Genomic DNA, 16,604 nt, shown 5'->3' on the forward strand with positions numbered 1-16,604 from the left:
TTTATTACAGGAATTTAAGTCTGTGTATGACCAGAGATGCAGGACTTCTGGTACAAGGAAGGGAAAATACCAAAGTGCTTTCTTACCCCTTGGTTCAAAGCCTGTGGTTCTAAATGAGCCAGGCCAGTGTATTTTGGACCAGCCCAGGATGTCGAACTTGTGTTGTATTTTTGTTTGAATTATATTTTAATGTCTTTTTGCAAAGTTCTTTGAATCCTTGTGGAGGAAAAAAATGCTTAAGAAAATGCAAGAGGGGAAGTTGAAATTCACTTCTGTGGGTCAATGAATGGATCTTTCACCTTAGCACTATATGGGAGCAATTCTGATTGAGGAGCAACAGTTCAATAATTGTGCCCTCTCAGTGGAGACAAGGGAGAATCTGTTAATTCTTATCCTATTTGTTGCCAATTTTTAGCCCTGTTCAAGATAATGAAATATTGAAACCTTGTAGATTTCAGTCAGCTGATCGATTTCTGGCTGCTTAATTTCTCTTCCAAAGTAAACTAAAAGCAAGAAGAAAGGGAAAAAATAGGAACAAAAACTACCGGACCATGGCCACATATTCCGGAAAACCCACAACAGCCAATTTATTCGAACGACGAAAGCCTTTGACAATACCCCCCAAAATATTCTTGATCCTTGGCAGTATTGCCGAATGCTTTTGTATTATTTTTGTCTTAGCTGTTTTTAGAGTGTTCTTGTGGGTACGTGCACGTCCTTTAGGATACTAATACAGAAATATTTCAAGAAAAGCTCTAAAAACTACTCTGGGCATTGGGTGTATTTATGCGCATTGCTGGATGCAGTAATGTTGTTCAAGCACTATCCAAGAGAGCTGTATGCCTGTAGTGATCTTGGAGCCGAGTTTCCGCTTTTTCCAAAAGCTTCTTTAAGCTTTCAGAACTGGTTTGATGGAAACAGTGGCAGGATATAACTGACCTGTACTGGAAACAATGATGACTTTACCATATTGCCTCCATAGCTTCAAAAGCTACACTCTCTATGCAACCTTTGTGAGAGTTCTATACTTTTTACACATTACTGGTATGTAATATTGTGTAAACACCTGCTGTTGATCAGAATAAACTGTGAATATACTGACCCTGCTGTATTTGGTCTGTGATAAGACGTTAGGATTGCTGGAGGTTTTTTTTTTTAAAAAAAACCTGTTAATGCAATAAAATGAATTTGCTCCTTCCTGAATCGTAATTAGGAAACTAAATTTATTCAGTGATGGATTGGTAGCTTCAGGGGGGGAAAACACAGGAAGAAATGGTTATTAGATTTGCGAGCGCCCAAGGAATGCAAATGTTGCGTGGTAGACATTCCATAAAGGTTTGAAGCTGATAACCACTAACAATGACAGGCACAATAATTTTTCTCCAGGCTTCAGAGATGTCAGAAGAAATGAGCCGGGAGCTTCATCAGCAAGCCCAGGAAAAGCTGGCCCACTACGTGATGAAAAGAAGCCTGGATCGCAAGACTCAGCAGCACAGGGAGGCTTTGCTAGCCCAGATCCACACATATGTGGATCAGCTGATGGGTAGGCATGCTCTCTTCCTTTAGCTCTGTCCCACCATCTTAGTTTTACTGCGGCAAATTTTGATGGAGATAAATGTTGGGAGTAATGCACCAGCAATCTTCCCAGCTGTGAAGTTGCTGGGGAGATCATCATTGGCAGTATGAATGATGAGCTGCATGCCCTGTTGATATTGCAGCTGTTTGCCTAGTACTTCTCTTCAGGGTTTATTTAACTGCTTGTGATGACTACCAGCTCCTGTGAGGCTTGTTCCATGGTGGCAATGCTCTTTCCCTTCGGACATTAAGCCTGGTATCCTTTGGTTTCCCAGGCCTCGGTTGGAAAAAGGTGGAGGAATGAGGGTCACAGCGCCTGAGGAAACCCTCTTTCCCCCAGACTGCTGGCTTCTCAGGGCAGCACCCTGTCTCCATCTCCTCTTCACCCTGCTTTGGAACCGCTTTTTTACATCTCTCCCCACCCCACCCCCCACTGATAGCCTCTTCCCACTATCTCTGACCTCGCCCTCACAACCTGGGCCTTTATTTTGGCCAGGGGTTGGCATGCCTCCATTTTGCCTGCCTGCTCCCCACCCTACCTATACTCCCCCTCCCCTTGGCCCATTCTAGAGTGCCCATTTTGCTAGGCTGAATCCTGCCAGTCCCCCTGTCTGTCCTTGCCTGGCCCATCCTGTCCTCTGCTCTATCTCTGCTGTGATGCTTGGACCATCATTGGCTACTGCTGGAGCTGCTGGCAGGCTTCTCTTCTCACAGTGGCCTATTCACTCCATGGCTCCCATCCCGGCTGCTCTGGCATGGGTGGAATCATTCTGAACTTCTTGACTTGACATCCAACTCGACAGTGTCAGTGCTGCATTGGGGAGGCTAGGGCCTCAGGCCAGGGCCTCAGAACAGCTCCATCTCTATTCATGTGCTCTTGGAATTAAGTCCCACTGAGTTCAGTGAAACTTCCTTTCTGCTAAATACATGTAGCGGTACTGCCCCTGTCTGAATTCCCATGCGCTTCAATCAGTCCCAGGGAGAGCAGGACTTGCTGATCCCCCCGGGATCTTATTAAAATACTATGGTAATGTTGGAAACTTAGAATCTGGCTTATGTCATCTGGTTTGTTTTTCTGTTTAATCCTGAGGGCATTTGTACAAGGCTGGTTTGGGGAAGGTACTTGAAATCTTCAGTGTGTAATGTAGGGCAACTGCTTTCTTATTTCTTTTTGGAACATCCTTGTATTTGGTCTTCTGTTCCTAAAAGTGACCCAAGACACTTGAGTGTGGAATAAAAGATGCAAACACCTCCCTCTCCCCACATTCTCCATTGGTAAAAATATAATTGCGCAGTATGCAGCCTTTATAGTGCTTCTTCGAAACCTCTTGCCTGAAACTTCTTCCTAACAATAGGGTCAGTGCTGTCTGAACTTTCCCCTGTCCTGTAGCAGTGTCATAGTTATAGCCCAGCCTGTCTGGATGACCTATTCCAGAGCAACTGGATTGTTTTTTAAGAACATGTGGATCTAGTTTGTTCTCTATCATCTCCCTTGATCTTAAAAAGTAGTAAAAAAAATTATTATCCTGCATAATAATATGTTGTTGCTTTTGTGTTTTGCTTTTATTTGCTTCTACAGAGGCCAGGGGCAATTTCTTCAGAATTAGAATGTACAGGGTGATGATTTTTCCCTACACTTACAAAACTGAAAGTATTAAGTAGTTGTTGTTGGTTTTCCGGGCTGTGTGGCCATGGTCTGGTAGACTATTTTCCTAACGTTTCACCTGCATCTGTGTAACACAGTGTGTAACAGACTTCTCTCTGTGATACACCTCTGAAGATGCCAGCCGCAGATGCAGGCGAAACATTAGGAACAAGATCTACCAGACCACGGCCACACAGTCTGGAAAACCCACAACAACCAGTTGAATCCGGCTGTGAAAGCCTTCGACAATACATTGAAAGTAATAAGAGTTTAGTATCTGATATGTTTCTTGAAAAAGGAACTCTATTCATTATGTTTTGGAAGAACAAACATGATGAGAGTGTTCAACTGCATGTTTACTTTGAGCCAACGTAGATCCTTACGTTTGAATGTTTTGGATACATTCTTTTTAGGAATATGTATCTTTTCTTGTAGAGCCAGTGTGGTGCAGTTCAGTGTGGAGCAGGTGGACTCTACTCTAGTGAACCGGTTTTGATTCCCCTGGAGAACCAGTTTTGATTCCTGCTCTCCTCATGAGATAAGGACTCTTATCTGGTGAACCAGATTTGTTTCTCCGCTGTTACATTACTGCTAGTTTCTCCACTGCTACATTACTGCTAGGTGACCTTGGGCTAGTCCAGGGGTAGGGAACCTGCGGCTCTCCAGATGTTCAGGAACTACAATTCCCATCAGCCTGGGGGGGGGGGGGGTGGGGGGGGGGGGGGGTGGGGGGGGGGGGGGGTGGGGGGGGGGGGGGGTGGGGGGGGGGGGGGGTGGGGGGGGGGGGGGGTGGGGGGGGGGGGGGGTGGGGGGGGGGGGGGGTGGGGGGGGGGGGGGGTGGGGGGGGGGGGGGGTGGGGGGGGGGGGGGGTGGGGGGGGGGGGGGGTGGGGGGGGGGGGGGGTGGGGGGGGGGGGGGGTGGGGGGGGGGGGGGGTGGGGGGGGGGGGGGGTGGGGGGGGGGGGGGGTGGGGGGGGGGGGGGGTGGGGGGGGGGGGGGGTGGGGGGGGGGGGGGGTGGGGGGGGGGGGGGGTGGGGGGGGGGGGGGGTGGGGGGGGGGGGGGGTGGGGGGGGGGGGGGGTGGGGGGGGGGGGGGGTGGGGGGGGGGGGGGGTGGGGGGGGGGGGGGGTGGGGGGGGGGGGGGGTGGGGGGGGGGGGGGGTGGGGGGGGGGGGGGGTGGGGGGGGGGGGGGGTGGGGGGGGGGGGGGGTGGGGGGGGGGGGGGGTGGGGGGGGGGGGGGGTGGGGGGGGGGGGGGGTGGGGGGGGGGGGGGGTGGGGGGGGGGGGGGGTGGGGGGGGGGGGGGGTGGGGGGGGGGGGGGGTGGGGGGGGGGGGGGGTGGGGGGGGGGGGGGGTGGGGGGGGGGGGGGGTGGGGGGGGGGGGGGGTGGGGGGGGGGGGGGGTGGGGGGGGGGGGGGGTGGGGGGGGGGGGGGGTGGGGGGGGGGGGGGGTGGGGGGGGGGGGGGGTGGGGGGGGGGGGGGGTGGGGGGGGGGGGGGGTGGGGGGGGGGGGGGGTGGGGGGGGGGGGGGGTGGGGGGGGGGGGGGGTGGGGGGGGGGGGGGGTGGGGGGGGGGGGGGGTGGGGGGGGGGGGGGGTGGGGGGGGGGGGGGGTGGGGGGGGGGGGGGGTGGGGGGGGGGGGGGGTGGGGGGGGGGGGGGGTGGGGGGGGGGGGGGGTGGGGGGGGGGGGGGGTGGGGGGGGGGGGGGGTGGGGGGGGGGGGGGGTGGGGGGGGGGGGGGGTGGGGGGGGGGGGGGGTGGGGGGGGGGGGGGGTGGGGGGGGGGGGGGGTGGGGGGGGGGGGGGGTGGGGGGGGGGGGGGGTGGGGGGGGGGGGGGGTGGGGGGGGGGGGGGGTGGGGGGGGGGGGGGGTGGGGGGGGGGGGGGGTGGGGGGGGGGGGGGGTGGGGGGGGGGGGGGGTGGGGGGGGGGGGGGGTGGGGGGGGGGGGGGGTGGGGGGGGGGGGGGGTGGGGGGGGGGGGGGGTGGGGGGGGGGGGGGGTGGGGGGGGGGGGGGGTGGGGGGGGGGGGGGGTGGGGGGGGGGGGGGGTGGGGGGGGGGGGGGGTGGGGGGGGGGGGGGGTGGGGGGGGGGGGGGGTGGGGGGGGGGGGGGGTGGGGGGGGGGGGGGGTGGGGGGGGGGGGGGGTGGGGGGGGGGGGGGGTGGGGGGGGGGGGGGGTGGGGGGGGGGGGGGGTGGGGGGGGGGGGGGGTGGGGGGGGGGGGGGGTGGGGGGGGGGGGGGGTGGGGGGGGGGGGGGGTGGGGGGGGGGGGGGGTGGGGGGGGGGGGGGGTGGGGGGGGGGGGGGGTGGGGGGGGGGGGGGGTGGGGGGGGGGGGGGGTGGGGGGGGGGGGGGGTGGGGGGGGGGGGGGGTGGGGGGGGGGGGGGGTGGGGGGGGGGGGGGGTGGGGGGGGGGGGGGGTGGGGGGGGGGGGGGGTGGGGGGGGGGGGGGGTGGGGGGGGGGGGGGGTGGGGGGGGGGGGGGGTGGGGGGGGGGGGGGGTGGGGGGGGGGGGGGGTGGGGGGGGGGGGGGGTGGGGGGGGGGGGGGGTGGGGGGGGGGGGGGGTGGGGGGGGGGGGGGGTGGGGGGGGGGGGGGGTGGGGGGGGGGGGGGGTGGGGGGGGGGGGGGGTGGGGGGGGGGGGGGGTGGGGGGGGGGGGGGGTGGGGGGGGGGGGGGGTGGGGGGGGGGGGGGGTGGGGGGGGGGGGGGGTGGGGGGGGGGGGGGGTGGGGGGGGGGGGGGGTGGGGGGGGGGGGGGGTGGGGGGGGGGGGGGGTGGGGGGGGGGGGGGGTGGGGGGGGGGGGGGGTGGGGGGGGGGGGGGGTGGGGGGGGGGGGGGGTGGGGGGGGGGGGGGGTGGGGGGGGGGGGGGGTGGGGGGGGGGGGGGGTGGGGGGGGGGGGGGGTGGGGGGGGGGGGGGGTGGGGGGGGGGGGGGGTGGGGGGGGGGGGGGGTGGGGGGGGGGGGGGGTGGGGGGGGGGGGGGGTGGGGGGGGGGGGGGGTGGGGGGGGGGGGGGGTGGGGGGGGGGGGGGGTGGGGGGGGGGGGGGGTGGGGGGGGGGGGGGGTGGGGGGGGGGGGGGGTGGGGGGGGGGGGGGGTGGGGGGGGGGGGGGGTGGGGGGGGGGGGGGGTGGGGGGGGGGGGGGGTGGGGGGGGGGGGGGGTGGGGGGGGGGGGGGGTGGGGGGGGGGGGGGGTGGGGGGGGGGGGGGGTGGGGGGGGGGGGGGGTGGGGGGGGGGGGGGGTGGGGGGGGGGGGGGGTGGGGGGGGGGGGGGGTGGGGGGGGGGGGGGGTGGGGGGGGGGGGGGGTGGGGGGGGGGGGGGGTGGGGGGGGGGGGGGGTGGGGGGGGGGGGGGGTGGGGGGGGGGGGGGGTGGGGGGGGGGGGGGGTGGGGGGGGGGGGGGGTGGGGGGGGGGGGGGGTGGGGGGGGGGGGGGGTGGGGGGGGGGGGGGGTGGGGGGGGGGGGGGGTGGGGGGGGGGGGGGGTGGGGGGGGGGGGGGGTGGGGGGGGGGGGGGGTGGGGGGGGGGGGGGGTGGGGGGGGGGGGGGGTGGGGGGGGGGGGGGGTGGGGGGGGGGGGGGGTGGGGGGGGGGGGGGGTGGGGGGGGGGGGGGGTGGGGGGGGGGGGGGGTGGGGGGGGGGGGGGGTGGGGGGGGGGGGGGGTGGGGGGGGGGGGGGGTGGGGGGGGGGGGGGGTGGGGGGGGGGGGGGGTGGGGGGGGGGGGGGGTGGGGGGGGGGGGGGGTGGGGGGGGGGGGGGGTGGGGGGGGGGGGGGGTGGGGGGGGGGGGGGGTGGGGGGGGGGGGGGGTGGGGGGGGGGGGGGGTGGGGGGGGGGGGGGGTGGGGGGGGGGGGGGGTGGGGGGGGGGGGGGGTGGGGGGGGGGGGGGGTGGGGGGGGGGGGGGGTGGGGGGGGGGGGGGGTGGGGGGGGGGGGGGGTGGGGGGGGGGGGGGGTGGGGGGGGGGGGGGGTGGGGGGGGGGGGGGGTGGGGGGGGGGGGGGGTGGGGGGGGGGGGGGGTGGGGGGGGGGGGGGGTGGGGGGGGGGGGGGGTGGGGGGGGGGGGGGGTGGGGGGGGGGGGGGGTGGGGGGGGGGGGGGGTGGGGGGGGGGGGGGGTGGGGGGGGGGGGGGGTGGGGGGGGGGGGGGGTGGGGGGGGGGGGGGGTGGGGGGGGGGGGGGGTGGGGGGGGGGGGGGGTGGGGGGGGGGGGGGGTGGGGGGGGGGGGGGGTGGGGGGGGGGGGGGGTGGGGGGGGGGGGGGGTGGGGGGGGGGGGGGGTGGGGGGGGGGGGGGGTGGGGGGGGGGGGGGGTGGGGGGGGGGGGGGGTGGGGGGGGGGGGGGGTGGGGGGGGGGGGGGGTGGGGGGGGGGGGGGGTGGGGGGGGGGGGGGGTGGGGGGGGGGGGGGGTGGGGGGGGGGGGGGGTGGGGGGGGGGGGGGGTGGGGGGGGGGGGGGGTGGGGGGGGGGGGGGGTGGGGGGGGGGGGGGGTGGGGGGGGGGGGGGGTGGGGGGGGGGGGGGGTGGGGGGGGGGGGGGGTGGGGGGGGGGGGGGGTGGGGGGGGGGGGGGGTGGGGGGGGGGGGGGGTGGGGGGGGGGGGGGGTGGGGGGGGGGGGGGGTGGGGGGGGGGGGGGGTGGGGGGGGGGGGGGGTGGGGGGGGGGGGGGGTGGGGGGGGGGGGGGGTGGGGGGGGGGGGGGGTGGGGGGGGGGGGGGGTGGGGGGGGGGGGGGGTGGGGGGGGGGGGGGGTGGGGGGGGGGGGGGGTGGGGGGGGGGGGGGGTGGGGGGGGGGGGGGGTGGGGGGGGGGGGGGGTGGGGGGGGGGGGGGGTGGGGGGGGGGGGGGGTGGGGGGGGGGGGGGGTGGGGGGGGGGGGGGGTGGGGGGGGGGGGGGGTGGGGGGGGGGGGGGGTGGGGGGGGGGGGGGGTGGGGGGGGGGGGGGGTGGGGGGGGGGGGGGGTGGGGGGGGGGGGGGGTGGGGGGGGGGGGGGGTGGGGGGGGGGGGGGGTGGGGGGGGGGGGGGGTGGGGGGGGGGGGGGGTGGGGGGGGGGGGGGGTGGGGGGGGGGGGGGGTGGGGGGGGGGGGGGGTGGGGGGGGGGGGGGGTGGGGGGGGGGGGGGGTGGGGGGGGGGGGGGGTGGGGGGGGGGGGGGGTGGGGGGGGGGGGGGGTGGGGGGGGGGGGGGGTGGGGGGGGGGGGGGGTGGGGGGGGGGGGGGGTGGGGGGGGGGGGGGGTGGGGGGGGGGGGGGGTGGGGGGGGGGGGGGGTGGGGGGGGGGGGGGGTGGGGGGGGGGGGGGGTGGGGGGGGGGGGGGGTGGGGGGGGGGGGGGGTGGGGGGGGGGGGGGGTGGGGGGGGGGGGGGGTGGGGGGGGGGGGGGGTGGGGGGGGGGGGGGGTGGGGGGGGGGGGGGGTGGGGGGGGGGGGGGGTGGGGGGGGGGGGGGGTGGGGGGGGGGGGGGGTGGGGGGGGGGGGGGGTGGGGGGGGGGGGGGGTGGGGGGGGGGGGGGGGGGGGGGGGGGGGGGGTGGGGGGGGGGGGGGGTGGGGGGGGGGGCCGGTGGGGCGGGGGGGGGGGGGGGGGGGGGGGGGGGGGGGGGGGGGGGGGGTGGGGCGGGCGGGGGGGGGGCGGGGGGGGGGGGGGGGGGGGGGGGGGGGGGGGGGGGGGGGAGGGGGGGGGGGGGGGGGGGGGGGGGGGGGGGTGGGGGGGGGGGGGGGGGGGGGGGGGGGGGGTGGGGGGGGAGGCCATGCTGACAGAGGCTGATGGGAATTGTAGTTCCTGAACATCTGGAGAGCCGCAGGTTCCCTACCCCTGATCTAGACAGAGCTCTCCATATGAAATTCCAGCCATGCTTCCACGGTGGTGTCTGCTTTTTCTTATGCTGCATTCTGCAAGAGACATGTAAATTTGGTGAATCTGATTTGTGTAAATACCATTTGAATAATGGTTGAAAGAATTAACTGGATTTCTGTGGCATTTTAATTTTAATGGGAACTGGCCTTTGTGATAGCATCAGTAATCCCTTTGTGAACAAGTTGATATACCTACTTCTATCCAAACAGCACATTTTATATACCATACCATTTGCCAAGCACCGGTAATCAGTGCTTCACATTTTGTTTGGTTGAAAAAAAATCACTATTGAGTTTTCAATACTATTTTGAAAAACCTTGAATAAACAGTGCCCTAGTCTTTCTTAAGCACTAATATATATCAGAAATGTCACCAACTTCTAAAAGAGATTTTATGATATTGAGGGACCATTCCCATGTGAATGTTGCTAGGTGACTTTGTGCCATTCATTCTGTCAGCCAAGCCTCCCGCACAGGTATGTTACGAGCATAACATGGGTAAGGGAGAATTGTGTTTGCTACCCTGAGCTCCTTGGTGAAAGGGCAGGATAAAAATGTGCTATTCAAATGTCAGAAGGCCAGTTCCCACTTTCATGGTCCCATGTTTTGAAGACCTGGTGTACTCATATCTGCTAATATTGCTATTAATGAACAGCTAAAAGTGAATGGAAGTAAAACTCAGATGCTGGAGTTTTCTTGTCTGAACATCTTCATAGCTTCTGTGCAGTCCAGCCGTGGAGGTGAAGAATCCAAAGCTTTCCAGAATTTTCCAAGTACCTAGAGAATTCCCCTCCCTCTCTCACCAGCATTTCTCATTCCAAGCGGGCACGTGACATACATAGGTGGGTGAGTGCTTTTCCCTCAGTTCTCTTTGCCACCGTGGAGAGAGTATGAGTGCTGAAGCATTCCTTGAATTTTTTTCTCCTGATGAGCTTTTCATCACTAATTTGATGATGATGCTTTCTAAAAAGCATGAGGAATGTGGACAAAGATGGCTCAATTGGATGTGCAAAGATAGCTTTATTGAATGAGCAGGATTCCTGCCTTTTCTTCTTTGGAGAAGGCCATAAACCTGGAGCCTGTGAGATCTGCCTCCAGTTTAGCCAAAAGCCTGTTGTGAAAGGGCTGCATGTCTGAAGGCTTCACTATGAGAAAAAGCACTAGGTTTCCCCAAAATCAGCCTGAAATACCCAGGTCTGCTGGGGAAAGGGCCCACACCCCAACTGTCGTTTCAGTACCCCTTGCTTTGACTTTGGATCCAAGCATTAAGTAGGCTCTGAGAGTGGCGTCAGTTCTGAGAACTGTACTAGAGTTGCCACCTAAGAAGTCAAACAAGAAATAGAAGCATATGGCCACAGGCTTCCCTCAGTGTCATATTTTGTCTCCTCCTCAGCATCAAACTTCATCTTGGGTTGGCTCCAACAATGGCCTTTGCCCCACAATACCATCTTAGATCGAGAGCCCTGTGCCATATAGCCATATTCAGACAATTAGCTCCTTGCTGATAGATTGGTGGAGTTCCTAGCTGCTTGTCTGTAATGCTTACTGTTGCTTACTGATAACTTTCTACTACAAAAAGCTTTCTCCTTCATTTTTTAATTGCAAAGTCTTTGATCATATTCTCAAAAATAATCTGACACAACAAATCTGCTTCTATGGTGGAGATCAAGGGGAAAAACTCTATGGGGCCCTCTTTATTTGCGGCTCTAAGCGTGTGCTTATTTTGCTTAGTGAGTAATCCAGGGCTGGACAAGGTAGTCCTTCGCCCTACTCTGACTTTCTTGCCAAAAGTGGCTTCTCCATTCCACCTTTTTCATAACATAACACTACTGGTATTTTTCCCACCCGTCCTTTACAAGCAGGACATTGCACACATGAGATGTTAGGAGAACTCTACATTTTAGTTGCAACATCCAAAGGAGTTTTAAAAGGACCAGAATTTATTCATATGTTTCTGTGACCCAAACAAGGGCCATTCTATATTTTCCCAGGCTCTACCTTGCTGAGTTGTCTCTGTAGTCAGACTCGCATAGTCTGTAGCCAAGGTTCCAGGTCCTTTCTCAGTCAAGGCTCACTACACAAATCATAGGCCTTGTAGGTCACTTTTCTTGGCAAGGACTCTTTGGATGACATCTGCAGGGCTGCCACTTGGTCAACTCTGTCCACTTTTGTGAAGCACAACTCCATCAATGTGGATTCCGGGAATGAAGCAGCTGCTTGGGGAAATGGTGTTACAGTCACTTTTTCGCTTATCAGCTCTCACCTGCCTCCTCAGTAAGTAAACTTGCTATTCTGCCATGTAAAATTTAATAGAAGCCACAAAGATGAAGACAGGGTTGCATTTACCTGCAGCGGGTTCATTCAGTGGCCTTCTGTGCAGGCACTCATCCCTCTCGCCTTTCTCTGCTATGAGCTGCTTGCTCTGAGGACCTGTCTTCTCCATGGTAGTGAAAGGAGGACTGAAGGACGAGTGCTCTCTATGTCCCTGCCACATGTTGGTTTGACAGTGGGGAATGCTAGCACAAGATGGAGGGGAGGGGGAGCACTTTAGGTGGAACATTCTGGAAAGACTTGATTCTTCATCTCCACAGCTGGCCTGTGCATCTGTGGTCCCATATCACCCTGCAAAGAAGACTGCTTGATGAACATTACATTTAAGTGAAACCCAATTTTCTCTGACATGCCATTTTCCCTTTTAAATTTCCTTGCCCCTAAGCATTGACAACAGTTATTTGCTTTGTTTATTGTCCAACTTTCTCATTGTGACTCAAGGCTGATTACAATAAAATATAAAAACGATTTGATCAGACAGATCATGACATCTAATAAATAAAACAGTCTACCAGGAAAGCCGCAGGCTAATCTGATCTCGTCAAATCTCCAAAGCTATGCAGGGATGGCCTTGGTTAGTATTTGGATGAGTAATTTCCAAGAAACACCAGAATTGTGATGTGGAGACAGGCAATGACAAACCACCTCCAAACGTCTCTTGTCTTGAAAATCCTATGAGTTCGCCATAAGTCAGTTGTGACTTGACAGCACACAAAAAATGTATGAGATTACCAAATAAATGGTGAAAACCACATGCATACTTTTAAAAAAATGTAGCCCAAATTATTTCTATGAGACACATTTAGGCTAGTGTATTCTTAATTGTTGCAATGTTCAACATGATGCAGCGTTGCTTGTTTTGTCTTTAGCTGCAGTTGGAAATGAAACAAGAACAAAAACTATCACTTGAAATGAAGGTATCACTGTTTCAGTGGGTCAACTAGGACAACTTATAAATTAGATACTTTAATATAGATACTGGCCGCACAAGCAGGCCAGATAGATCTATTTACTGTGAAAGAAAATAATGTGGAGAAGGGGAAATGAATCACTGTGTTTTATTTTTAACTAATGAATGGTTATCAACAATGGTTGCAGAAAATAATAATTCTTGAAACTGGAATCCTGTGTTTTGGAACATTATGCACACCCATATTCCTGTACTTAATGCGGCCATTCTTCTCTGCTGACAATAATTATGCAGCGCTTGGGATCAGAATGTCGTCATATCATTGCCTGCCCACCCCTCTTCTGCATCACATTTTTCATTTTAACCAACTTCAGTGCTCCATTTTTACAGACTCTAATCCATCTACTTCCTTCTACCTCTTGTTGTAAATGAGGCAGATTTCTTCTGCAGCTATCTTCTAGCTGTTTTGAGAACAATAAAAACTAGTGGGTTGGATCTGAGGAAGGCAGCTTCTGTCAGAGGAAAGCACCTCCACCAGAATGGAACTGCAGAATCAAACCAACACCCACTCATCAGCAAATGCTCTTAATGTATGGGTCTCTTTCTTAATTTTTATACCCACAGTCCTCTCATTGAGTCTCATATGTCTATTCAATACTTCAAGAATTATAACAAACAAGACAGGAGATAAAGGGCAACCTTGTCTTGTTCTTCTGCATCTCACATGGTTTTGTCAAATTTCCATTCACAGATGTTGAGATGACTTGTGATGTATAAATTGATTTCAACCATTTTACAAAATTCTCTCCAATATCCATATTTTTCAGTGACTTGAACAAACAGACCCAAGTATCTTTCTTCCCTTGCATTTCCTGCAGCTCTGAATTCCCTCTGAAATGCTGCTCCTGGAGGACAGCATAATGGAGGCGGTTGGAGGTCTGTCACATAAGGGGGGAACAGGTGAAAATTGCACCCCACTTCTGACCAGACTAATCCTCTGTCACATCCAATGCCCCCCAAATAAATTATGCTCACTAATCATAATTAGAGAAGTGTTTGGGTGGTTCAATTTCTTGCCCCCTTCCTTGTTGTCTGAAAGAGCAATCCAGTATGTGCACTGAAAGGTGTAAACATGAGGGTGAGCAATGCTACAATCCTATATATCAAGCCTGCATTTGTCAGATTTGCTCAAAATAAAGCCAGAAGCTGACTAGGAAAATTTTGCATTCCTCATTGCATTCCTCAGTTTGAGGTGCCTTATCTCATTTAACGTTTTTCATTTCAGAAGCTGCAAGTTGCAGAGAGAAATGCCAACAAACTGTTTGTTTTGTATTTGTAGACAAGGAAAGATGTTCCTTCAAATGAAAGAGGATGCTCTCATTTAACCATAATCCAGAAACAGTGGGGCTTCTCATTACACAGGCAGAGCGAAAGAGGTAGAAACTGTTTTGTGTTTCAGAGCGGGTGCAGTCTGGTGAATGGCCTGATATCACTGATGGTTTGATGCTGCAATAGTGTTACATGTTTTTACTTTTCTTTCTACTTTATTTCAGATTTATACCCCACCCTACCCTGACAATCTGGGCTCAGGGTGGCGAACAACATCATTATAGCACAATACAAAATAACCATTAAAACCATATAACAACAGCATTTTAGTATAAAATCATAACGCTGTGGATGTTTTCTTCTACAGATCGATGAGTCTTTTCTTTGTTTTTTTAAAAGAATGTCATTGTTGCTTCTGTGACTTAAAGGGAGATACTGGCACCATTTACTTCTTTTACTATGCTGTACTTCTACTTGAAATCAAAGCTCCAGAGTCTGCATACTATTAAAAATCATTGGAATGATGAAATCTGTCCTAAGAGTGCAAGATGGAAAAGTTAACACGCTAGATAGTTTTCATTAGATGATCTGTCTCAGCCTTGAAATATAGGGAGGATAATATGGGTACATTCAAACATTTTGAGAGTCTATAAATCTTAAATATAAATGATCAAGCACTGTATAAATGCTAAATATTGTGCTCATGGCTTTTCACTAATCTGAGATATAGGATATTTTATGGGAGGGTTTTTTTAACAGGTTGAGGTGTTTTATTAGCATCACTTTTGAAAGCACTTTCAACAGCAGTGAAGGAAAAAGACTGTATATATATTCAGGAAGTTCAGCTTTGTTTCAAGTCTAGAATTTGGCCCTGAAAATTCTGATTTCCAATCAGAACCCTAGCTTAAACCAGGCGTGTTATTTTCCTAAATTGTCAAAGGAGCTCATTCATTCTACAGAAGAAATCCCAGTCAAATTAGTCCCTGGGCACTCAAGACTCAAAAGCGTTAACATTTGATGATGACGATGCGTACATTAAAAAAAAACAAAACCCTTGTCTAATAACACCTGACAATCCAAACCTGCTTTTGGAATCTAAGGAAGTGTCTTTCAAGTGAGCGTTTTGATTTGCAAAGTCAAAGGCCAGCCAAGTTTGGTCCCCCCTCTACCCTCTTGTTTTGGGTCTGTTGTGGCGTAAGACTTATCCAGTCCACAACACTTCACAAAGCCTCCGAGATCCCAGCAGGTGCGCCTCTCCAGCTATCCTAACCCCGCCCCTCCTCGACTGCCTGCCTGCCTGCCAGGCCCCACCTCCTGGGCTTCTTTGCATGGCTTCCCCTGCTAGCCAATCAGGCGAGCCCTTGCCTTCCGTGCGCGCGCCTCTGGACGCGGGTTGCTGTGGAGACGCACTAAACCAGAGGCGGGCCTCCAGCTTGCAACAGTCCGGGATGGGAGGGGGGGCCCTCATTGATTCGCCGTGCAACGCAAGGTGCTGCGGCGGCTGGAACCGGAGCATGCACAACAAAGGTACGAGACAGAGCACCCTAGCCAGGCGCTCCAGGTAATATCAACATGCAGTTCAACGGGAGGGCCGAGGAACAAAAGCAGGAGGGTTGGTGAGATCAAAGAAGGAGAAAGGGGCGGGGGCTGCTTTGCAAAACTGAAAGAGAGGGGCTAGCGGTGGTGAAGGTTGCTAGCCTATGCTGAGCGGGGCGGGGGGGGGGGTTGTTGTTGCCTTTACCGTGCGAGTGCTTCTTCATCTCCATTGTGTGCATCACCCGCTATCAATAAGGCGCATCCCTGTCGTTGCGGTTTTTGTAGACAGCGCTGCGTGTTTCGCGTTCGGGCGAGCATCAGCGACCAAAAACGCGTGAAGTTGGAAGCGAGTTTGTTCAGATGGGAGAACGAGGAGGCGAAGTTGTAATTGCTTCAGATCCCCTGAGAGGGGCTTAAACTTCTCCCGTGGACTTGAAGCTTGACTAGTGTTGGTAGTGTTTTGGCTAATGAGGAAAATTCTACCTAGTTTGCCCAAGGAATGCAAAAGAGACCTGAATGCCCGAAATAAAGAGACTGCACCAAGCGGTGGTGTTGGCTCTGTGGAGTGCTGGATATCCGTGGTGGTTTGTGGGACTGCAGTGTTCTGGAAAAAGAGACAATCCTTGAGGAAAAGTGCCACCATGTGAAATAAGAGGTGCTTGTTAACCAGCGATGCCCTGTTCGGAAATGCTGTCATCTCTGCCCCTTCTACTGTGCCTTTACTGAATGATATGGCATGAGGTAACAGATGAGCTAAGCTTCCACCTTTGACAGACCAGACATTTTGTGTCCAGCCTACTTTACTACGACTTCTAAAAACGGTTCCCTTCGCTGCTGTACAGATCAGTGCCTTTTTTCCTCCTTGACACTGTAACTAACACATCTTCATATCTCTGCCATTTCTGTTCTTGACCGTTAAAAAAAACCAATTCCAGTAGATCTCACCTTGTAGAATCATTGAATTTGATCAGACATATTGTTAAGGATTTTTGGAAATGTTAGGTGTTTAAAAGAGTGGCTTTGTTGAGAAAGGCAGCGTCGGAGAAATGAGATTTCTCAGCAAACCTGACTGTAGTGACCAAAGCTTACAGAGCTGTAGCTTTACACAGGCTCTGCCACAAAGGCAAATGGCTGCATAGAGTGAAACCAAGCTGCAAGAGGTTAGTGAGCAAATAGTGTGTTCCTTTCTCAGTTTGCCTGCTGGTCATTTTCTTCGTGGATTAGCAAATGAGACAATTTTCTTAGCTCAATATTTTAATAATAGGGATTTTTTTTTAAAAAAAATCATGTTTCTGCTAGGTATTGACTACTAGCCACCCAAGGCTGCGACTATATCAGTTGTCACATTGCAGAGGCAAGACATTTCTTCCCAAATACATTAACTCCTTTCCTTGCTGCGTCTGATGCTCAACAGACTGGTTCTATAGTGGTGGTGGTGGGGATCACTGTTTCTCTTACATATCTATTGTCCTCTTG

At 58.3% G+C, this 16,604-nt stretch overlaps 2 protein-coding genes across 2 annotated transcripts in view; both read left to right on the top strand.

Annotated features, from left to right (window-relative positions):
- IQCB1 (IQ motif containing B1) overlaps positions 1–3,702 on the top strand; it is a 32,597-nt gene extending 28,895 nt beyond the window's left edge. Inside the window, exons 13-14 of the mRNA XM_048484505.1 lie at positions 1,387–1,543; positions 3,656–3,702. Coding sequence (XP_048340462.1) covers positions 1,387–1,543; positions 3,656–3,702 — 204 coding nt within the window. The remainder of the gene's footprint in view (positions 1–1,386; positions 1,544–3,655) is intronic.
- Positions 3,703–15,058: 11,356 nt separating this feature from the next.
- The window catches only part of LOC125426245, a 72,158-nt gene continuing 70,612 nt past the window's right edge, over positions 15,059–16,604 (top strand). The window contains exon 1 of the mRNA XM_048484506.1: positions 15,059–15,153. The gene's annotated coding sequence lies outside the window, so the exon portion shown is untranslated. The remainder of the gene's footprint in view (positions 15,154–16,604) is intronic.

Source organism: Sphaerodactylus townsendi, linkage group LG02 (genome assembly GCF_021028975.2).
Source record: "Sphaerodactylus townsendi isolate TG3544 linkage group LG02, MPM_Stown_v2.3, whole genome shotgun sequence".
Lineage (NCBI taxonomy): Eukaryota > Metazoa > Chordata > Lepidosauria > Squamata > Sphaerodactylidae > Sphaerodactylus > Sphaerodactylus townsendi.